General features: G+C 40.9%; 1 protein-coding gene across 1 annotated transcript in view; it reads left to right on the plus strand.

The window, feature by feature from the left end:
- The first annotated feature begins 2,647 nt into the window (after positions 1-2,647).
- wnt3 (wingless-type MMTV integration site family, member 3) overlaps positions 2,648-9,711 on the plus strand; it is a 32,189-nt gene continuing 25,125 nt past the window's right edge. Inside the window, exon 1 of the mRNA XM_037691242.1 lies at positions 2,648-2,727. Within this exon, the coding sequence (XP_037547170.1) occupies positions 2,648-2,727 (80 nt within the window). The remainder of the gene's footprint in view (positions 2,728-9,711) is intronic.

Consider the following 9,711-nt stretch of genomic DNA (forward strand, 5'->3'; position numbering starts at 1 on the left):
ATATATGCGAGTTATTTTGATGGAATGGCCAATGTCTGATATTTATGGTTATCGCAAATATCGGCTGATACCGATACTTGCCGATAATATTGTGCATCCCTAATTTTATTTCCTTTTCTTCCAGGTCTGTTTGAAGCTCAAACTAATGCAAACACTAAAATTGTTTCAGTTTACGTTGCTGGGCTCCAAATTACCAGTTTTAGTGATTTTTGTACAAAAAGTCACATTTATACAGAGTACGGGATGCATCAACTAGGATTTTTATTTTTCATTTATTTGTTTATTGATTTATTTGGATGTCTGGAAACGCACTAATGAAAACAAAATTTCCGATTACGATTTACAAAATTATCTGTTTGAAAATAAGGCAAGTTAATTTTAAAGAAACAATGTTTTATTTCATATCTGGCACCAATTTGAGCATCAGTTATTTATAATTGTAAAACAATTCCAATCAATTTGTACATTTTCTTTATCCGCTTCTTCTTTTTTGGGTCGTGGGGGTCTCTGGTGTCCATATCCAGCAGTCACTGTGTGAGCGGTGGGGGAAACCCTGGACAGGTCCAAGTCCATCACAGAGACACATCTGGGCGGCTGTGGCTGAGTGGTTAGATCAGTCGTCCTCTAATGCAAGAGTTGGGGGTTCGAATCCACCAGCAGTCACATGCCGAAGTGTCCCTGGGCAAGACACTGAACCCGCATTGCCTCTGATGTGTGTCCTATCAGTGTATGAATGTGATGTAAAAGCTCTGATTAGTCTCTTTAGAATGATTTGTTCATTTAGCTTTGTAGAGATCTAGTATAGAGCTGTATGAGCGGGTAAATGAGGCACAGATTGTAGAGTAAAGCGCTTTGAGTATCAGATAGAAAGGTGCTATATAAGTACAGTCCATTTACATAGAGACAAACAAGACAACCATTCACTCTCTCTCTCTCACCTAGAGACTATTTAGAGTCACCAGTCAGTCTAACATGCATGTTTTTGCTCTGTGGGAGGAAACCGGAGTACTCGGAGAAAACCCACTCATGCACGGAGAGAACATGCAAACCCCACTCGGAAAGGCCCCTGGTTGGGATTCGATCCAGCGACCTTCTCACTGGGAGGCAGCAGCTCTACCACCTGAACCAGCATCATATTAGACCTGAACGTCTGCTCATTCTGATTTTGCACAACTTCATACATTTTAATAAAGTTTTTTTTTTTGCATTTGGAAGCTGATCAAAGGTTGATTAGTGATTTGCCCAAACCTTTTGTGTATCGAGCTTATTTCCAATGACAATATAATTAATGATTATAATTACATTAATAATATATTTTGGCAATAAAATGTCCGTCTATATTTAAGGGCTTTTATTTCCATAGCCTGCTTCACTCAGGCTCTAAACTTTGTTTCAAGAAGCTCAAATCTGACAGCAGCCTGATCTGTAGAGAATCAACCATCCTGATGTGGGAGAACTTAAACACGTTGTTTCCACTGACCGCTGTTAACGACACCCCCCCCCCCCTCCATCCTGTCTGACTGATAATCCGATCACTCCCTCGCTTTGATCTCTTTTAGCCTAGCTTGTTTGCATTCGTCCTGATCAGTTTCCTTGTGTGTTTATCGCATGACGCTTTACTTCAGGCTGAGTCCATCTCAAGTGCCAACCCCCCCCCCCCTCACCCCCCACCACGACTGCTCACCCACAGCCCAGCAGAATGACAATAGTGTTGATGTAGAATGTGTTGCCTTTGGGCCGCCGGAGCGTATAACCCCAGCGTGCCGGGCCCATACTTTTATGGCTTTATTGTGCCCCTCCCCTTCATTTAGTCACTCCCCTGTTGGGGTGGGCGGACAGCAATTTAGAAAATTCACTGTATATTTATCTGGGTACAAGGAGTGGGAATTATATTTTTTTTTTGAGGGGGGCGGGGGGTGGAGGCTGCGTGTGATAGATCCAGATCAATTAGTCAGATCAACCCTGAAACAAAACTAAAATGGACGTGAGCGTGCAGAGCCTCCGGACACGTTCTGGTGGATTTTTTCCCGATGATCAGGGACTAAACAAGTTGAGCAACTCCTCTACCTTTTCATGCGTCCCTCCCCTACACCCCCCCCCCCCCACTCCGCCCCACACACGCACACTCTTCCCTTTCTTTTCCACATTACCAGGGGGTAGCGCGTGATTGACAGATGGGAACGAATAATAATTTTTTTTTGTAACCTAAGGCCATCTCCTGTGATTGGCTTGCCAGCTGACATCTCCAAACCCCCCCCCCCCCAACCCCATCTCCACCCGCCGCCCGCCACTTTAATATTGGGCCTGTGGATGAGGCATCCCGAGGGAGAAAAAAGTAAGGAGAGAGAGAAAAAGATATCTACCTTAGGGAAGAACCTCAGAGAGAGAGGGAGTGAAGGAGCGTGTGCACGAGCGTAAGAGACACATTCTGTTAACTACTGGGAGACAGACACACTTTCCTGGCCTGACTCGAACGGGGGGGGGGGGGGGGCAGCAGGAAGATTTTTTTTTTTTTTAATATAATTTTAATTTTCCCCCTCGTTCAACAGTCAAGCTGCTCTAAATCCTCTCTTCCTGGCAGCTCTTCGTCATCCTGGGAGTTCTATGCATTGATCCGCTCACCCCGGCACACGCTGCAACTTACCTCATGGATTTGTATCTGATTGGATATTTGATGTGTGTGTGGTTGTCCAGCTCACGGGTGCTTGGAGGCTATCCCATCTGGTGGTGAGTACTGAAAAACCCCCACACTTTCAGGGCATCCGAACCCCTTCAAGCTGTGCAGAGAAAGAGAGACTTTTAGGTCAAATGATGATTTTTGGTTGAGGGCAGAACGTGCGCTTTCAGTCGACGGAGTGGAAAAATGTTCTCCGGCCCAGTCCAAAGAATCTTAACCTCAAATACGAGTGTAACGGAAAAGGTTCGCCGTTCTTTTCCCTCTTCGGCGTTCAGGTCCATTCATCATGTACGTGATGCAAAAATTAGTTGGTTTTTTTTTAATCAATATAAAATGTGTTTATTTTGATGAGATCAGTTAGAGGTTGTAAATATGTTTATAAAATTGATTTGTATCGCTCAAAAGACTAAACTGATGTAGTCAAAGGAAAGGGCTGGCATCATTGATAAATATATTTAAACTTTATTTTTTAATATAAGCACAACAATAATTTATTTTCAAGTCATTTTCTTTTGTTTGTCACTGTTGGACGCCTCCACCTTAACATGCAACACATCAACACTAAACTTTTGCACAATTTAAACATATTCCAGTTTAACCTTCATTTTTTCCACTTTAACGTTTTACTACTTATTTCGTGTACACTTCACCCCCTCCACGACGAAGGAGGCAGCGTTTTACTGTTAATGTGGCAGCACAAACTCTAATTTAGAGGTTTTTAGAGGTTTGTCTCATCCCAGACTCAGCAAGGTGCAGCCGAACGCTTTTATTTTGAAGACGTTTCTGTGTGACGGAGCACAATAACTCGTCAGAGCTGCTGCGCTCGAGACGCCCGACTCGCATGTGGTCCCGGCGTTACGCGCCGTCCAAACCGCGAGCGTCTTCTGGTTTCGTTTACAGCGCAGGCAGCTGCCAAGCGCACAGGCCACAGGGCTGGAGTGTTGATGGCGAGGACTTTACACCCACCGCTGACTTCAGCTGCAGCCGCGAGACCAGAGCGACAAAGAGCCGGGGCTTCTCCTGCGTGTGAATCACCTGCAGCTGCTCTCTTCAACGAGCTTACTTGACGCCGGTGTCGTGTTTGAGCTGCAACAATGCGGACTACCTTTGATTCGGGCACCGATTTATGAAGATGAAACATAGGCTTGTAGCTCCAGGTGACAAACAGCGCTGTCAGTGGCATCACCCGGCGGTGGTGAAGAGGAGCCGAAACGAGGCGAAGTGTGCAGCAGGAGGGGTGCTGAATTTCAGCGATGCTCTTCTCAGCTTCTGTCTCAGGGGCGATCGTTCGAGCCATAAATCCTGAAGACGGGCCGGGATCTGAGAGGAGGAGAGTTCTGACTGCTCCATGCCTGGCAGCCGTCCTCTTTTACAGGACGGGGTGTTGAAAACAAAAACAGATAAATAACTCCAGTGATGTGCATGTGTGTGCAGGCGGAGGTGAGGCGTCGAGGAAAGGAAAGGAAGGAGAGGCAGATCTTTTTTTTTTATTCAAGAATGTTGCAGAAGAAGTTTTGGACGCGATTAGAGATGAATGAAGTTGAGAGAATAAACAACTCAAACGTGCCCTGACTTCTTGCACACATCCCGTTTCAGAGCACATTTTCTATAAAGTTTGATCGATCAGTTCTGATTAGCTGCACAATATGTCCAACGTTGATTTATTTCACAGGGAAGAGCAAACAACTGCTCGCAAAAGGTTGAAATTTGTCAATCTGCTGGGACGCCTCACTCACAACAGATGTTCTTATGATCGTACGAAGCTTGATTATTTTGTATAAAAGTGATAATTGTTAAAAACAAATATTCCATTTCACTCCGCCACGCACAGGATGTGTAAACCAGTTATTGTGCAACTCCTCGTCTTTTAAACCCTCAGAAGAAAACAGCCACACTTTAACGTTTGACGATTAACGTGGATTTTCTACTTATAAAATTTAGTATAAGGAGAAATAAATCTAAAACACAAAGTAGAACGATACAAATGAAGCGGGGGAAAAAGTGTTATAAACAGTTTGTTGATTCAAAAAATAAGTCTGCTGATGGAGAAATCTAAAAGTTCAATTAAAGGCCTCGCCACCTTCAATTATGGAGTTTTAGATTAAAATCAGATTTTGTTGAGAAATGATGGAGTTATACCCATTTTGGTTTAAATTTGAAATAACTTTATGCTCCGTCTCGTGGGATATCACATTACCAGGTGCGATTTGTAAGAATGAATGACTCAGATCCCAATCTGGGCTCAACATCAGTAACATTTTGTGTTTTCTAAAACTCTAATAATTACTCAGCTGTAGATGCACAGCCAGTATCTACTCCTGAACGTTTCAACGAATCCGTTCAGCGATTCAAGAGATATTTTGCTAACTGACTCGCACACAAATTAGAAGATGATCATCGTCGTGCCACCTTGTCTTTTGAATTCTTAAACCCGACGTGGATTTTCTAACATCCTCTAACATCTGGTGGATCAGTGACAAACACAAGCTTAAGGGATTAACCAGTCTAAATACAGGTCGAATGAAAAAAAACATTTTAAAACTTCATGAACCGCTCAAGACAAAAAAATCAGAATTAGGATTATCAAACATCTTCAAAAAGGTTTAATTTATAACATTATTCGCCTCTTAGCAGCTTCTTAATAAAACTCTGTTTTAATGCTTTTATACGTTTTTTTTTAAATTTACTCTTCAAATTCTTGGAGAATGTTGCACCCAGTTGTCCTTCAAACTGCCCAGTTTGTTCCAGTTCAACCTGAGCGACTCAAACTGGACTCCTGAGTCCATCTCCGGGTCTCAGGAATGTCATTATTGGACTGTGACAGCCTCTTCCCAGCCTCCAACCCTTCAAAAACCCCAACCACTGGCAAAGAAAGTGTGTGGTGGTGCTGGTGGTGGTGGTGGTGCTGGTGGTGGTGGTGGGAGGGGGGTACTTACTGGCATGAAAATCCTCAGTCTGCTGTCTGGTGTGAAAAGATCAAGGTTGTTCTGTAGTTTTCTGAAAAAAGACAGAGCCTTAAAAAAAAAAAAAACAGAACAAGAGTAAAAGAACAGAATTCAGAGGAAACTTCCGGGTTCTCTCTCACGACGGCCCGACTCAAAGAACTAGACAAACATTTTTACAAATCTAAAGGAGATGCATTTCTCAAAAAGGTCTGTGACTAAGAAATGGAAATACATTAAAACTATTGTGCTACAGCCAAAGGCTGAAAATAATGAAATACATCAGGACAAAATGTGGCCCGGGGGCCAGAGGTGGCCGTTGGACCACCTCCTGCTGGTCCTCATGGTTAATCAATGAACTACAAACCAACCAGAAAATCCATTTTAGCTGAAAACATGAGCTCTTACAAGATGTGTTAGCTCTCAGCATATGGGGATGACGTTCAGCTGCTACCACACCTCATGTAGCTTAAAGTCTGTAAAAATGACAGACTTATCGCCACCTTTGTGGGGACTACTCTCAGTTAGCTGTGGTGGCCATCTTGGATTATAATTAAAATATTCATCCAATGATTATTTCACGAGACTTTCAAAAAAGATACATCCACTGGTTCATGGGATATTTTGCTAACAGACTCCAATGGTTAATGATTTTGCTAATCAGTTAGAGGTCAGAGTATGTGTTGGGGATGACTCTTGCCTACTACCCCACCAAATTTGAGCTCAATATCCATATGATTACAAATTAGAGTCAGGGAATCCTCTACCAGAAATTTTTGAATAAAGTAGATGCCGTTTTCTGTGTTCTGGTGTATTTTAATGGGTTGTTAAACATCTATGTTTACCTGTAAGTAAACGCTTGACTGAATAATTATTTTAGAGAGCAACAAGAAGTAGCCTGACCAACAGCTCTCCTTGTATGAATAGAGCACGCTCCACTTCTCTCACGTATCCTGACAAACCCCCTTCCACCGCTGGTCGACAATGCCAACAACTGTATTGAGGCTCACAATACAGACGTAGCTAAGATTCTACAGACGTAGCTAAGATGCTACAGACGTAGCTAAGATGCTACAGACGTAGCGCTCCACTTTTCTCACACATTATTCAATATTTTGGTGAATCTAAGGTTTGAGAACTGAGTTTCCTTACAAAAACCTAATGGTTTCTTTATTTTTCAGGGATGCTGAGTTCAAATTTAGGGGTGCTTAAGCGTACCCCAAAAGAAGCTAAAACTGTACAGGCTGATTCAGACCTTTACGCAGACCTATCTGCAAAAAGCAATGATTCTGACACAGAGGTCAGTGATGGAGATGACCTGCTCTGACCCTCAGGTCACTGAGGTCAACCAAACCAACTGAGGCATGAAGGAAAGAAGAGATGGTCACAGCTAAATGTCTCTGAATTACATGGGCTCAGGTTTAGAAGCTAAAACAGGTATGAGGAATACTTTTGAATAGAAGGTGTTGAGCTGTCTAACATGAATGAGTAGCTGAAATTAGCAGAAAGACGCTAAAACGTAGCAAAAATATGAAATGAGGAAAAAAAGCTGAAAGGAGCGTAGAAATCCTGAATTTGCATTAAAAGAACAAGAGCCACACAAAACAGATAAAATGTGCAAAAATCAGCTGAAAGTAGCTGAAAACTGCACAAAAAACTGAAACTGAAAAGTAGCCAAAAAGCTCAAATGAGCAGAAAGAAGCTAAAAGGAGCTTAAAAAGCTGAAACAAGAACAAATAAAGCAGCAATTAGAAGAAGCCAAAATAAAAAGTTAAAAATGAGAACAAAAGAGCTGAAGTTATCAAAAATGTTGCTGAAATTAGCATAAAGAAGCTAAATGTAGAAGAAACATGCTGAAATTAGCAAACAAAAAAATAGCTGAAAGATGTGTAAAAATCCCAAATGAGCACAAAAAACAAAAAAACATTAAAAAGCTGAAATTGGAAGAAAGAAGTTTAACAGAGCGTAAAACAGCTAAAGTTTGCAGAAAATCATCAGAAAAGTAGCTGAAAAAGCACAAAAAGCTGAAATTGGTACAAAGAGGCTGAACGAGCACAAAGTAACTGAAAAATGCAGAAAGAAGCTGAAAGGAACAGCTGAAATTAGCTAAAAAAAAAAGTAGCCAAAAAAGCTGAAATTAGTTGAAATGAACTAAGAGGAACTTTAAAAGCTAAAATAAGAACTAAAAAGCTGAAATTAGAATAAAGAAGCCAAAAGGAGCTGGAAAAAAAACTAAAAGAAGGTAGACAAAGCTGACGTGAGCAGAAGGAGCTAAAGGAGCTAAAGAAAGCTGCAAACAGCAGAACAAAGCGTGAAATGAGCAGTGAATTGTTGTAAACAGCAGAATTTGAAGGACGTGAAGAAATTACTAAAAGTATCGGAACAAGAAGAAAACATGGCTGCAAAAGCTAAATATTTCAAAAAGTAAAATAATTGTCAAAAACTAAAAATCATAACAGGAATGTCCTGAATGAGCTGAACCTTTGGATAAATAGCTTAAAAAATGTGAACCAAAGCAGACGCTGAACAATGTGCAGAAGAGGAACGGATCTTAATAACGACACAGTAAAAAGGAAACCAGCATTCTTTAGAGGGATGCATATCGCCCGCCTTCCTGCAAAGATTTAAACTTAAGATCTTTGCTCAGCTCAAAGTGCGCGTTACGGATGACTCTCGGCTACTACCACACCAGATTCTTGCTCAATGTCTGTAAAATTGACCGAGCTGTAGCCATTTTTCATTTGCTGTGGTTGATTAGTTGTGAAAGCCAACTTGAATTTGGTGTACATCAATTACTCTAGTTTATGATATTTTGCTAACAAAGACAAACACACAGACCAAAGCAAAACATATAACATAACAACGGGATTGTTTTAAACTCTAATTTACTTAAAGTACACGATACATGAGCTCAACCTCCGATTCATCCAGATGACCCAAACGTCGGAGACTTTTAGCCACGTTCAGGTGTTTTTGAGGTATTCAAGAGAAGATGAGAGCAGTCCACGGTAACATGTCTACACCCACACCAAATAACACGAAACTGGCTCCAAGTTCTGCTCTGGATCCAAATCAACTAAAAGAATTTATCACCTTTAAGTTGGGACATGCCTGACCCAGGGTGAAGTTTTCATGCAAATAAAGCTGTAACCTTTTCAGGAACTCCGCTAACAAAACGAGGTTTTCAGGAGTAGAAACAGAACGACGAGGAGCCTAAAAAGGTTCTTACGTGAGAATTGGGACAATGTCGTCAACCGTGCCTCTTTTGAAGAACGCCGAGTCACTTTGTTTTATTTTATAATAATAAACCAAACGTGAGATACTAGAGAAATGTGCTGTGAACACTGACTGCTTAAGAAGCTAAACTGAGTTGTTAAAAGTTCAATCAAGCACAGGCCAAAAGCAGAAAGAGCTAAAAAATTATTAGCAGTAGAATGGAAGCTAAATGCTAATGCTAAATATATTATTAAACTAAAATGAGCAAAACGGTAGCTAAGGGAAGCTAACTCTACAATAAATCTAAAATTAGCACACAGCAGCCAAAATCAGCATAACAGAATGGAACGTGCTAATTTCAGCAAAACCATAACAAAAAGTAGCTAAATATAAGCTAAAATTCAAATTCAGCAAAATGTCACAGAAGGAACAGAATGGCAGCTAAAAGAGGCAAAACAAGAGGTTAAAACTAAACGGAGCTAAACATGGAAAAATTATAGCTGAAAACTAAAAGTGGCAGAGCACAAGCTAAGACCCAAAAGAAGCAGAATGGTTGCTAAAAGCTAAAAGTACCTAAATCAGCTAGAAGGTAAAAGAAGCAGAACAGAAGCTAAAAGCTAAGAAGCAGAATGAGGGTTAATGGCTAAAAGACTTTAGAACAATAGCTTAAAGTTTAAATATCAGAACAAGAGCTAAAAGCTAAAATGATCAGAACAACAGCTACAAGATAAATATAGCAGAGCAAGAAACAAAAGCTAAAAAAGAAGCAGAATGATGGCTAAAGGCTAAAATAATTTAAAACAATAGCTGAAACATTACATATTAGAAAAAGAGCTAAAAGCTAAAATTATCTGAACAGCTACATGCTAGATGAAA

The sequence above is a fragment of the Nematolebias whitei genome, chromosome 17, assembly GCF_014905685.2.
Source record: "Nematolebias whitei isolate Nwh7 chromosome 17, NemWhi1, whole genome shotgun sequence".
In the NCBI taxonomy this organism is placed as follows: Eukaryota; Metazoa; Chordata; class Actinopteri; order Cyprinodontiformes; family Rivulidae; genus Nematolebias; species Nematolebias whitei.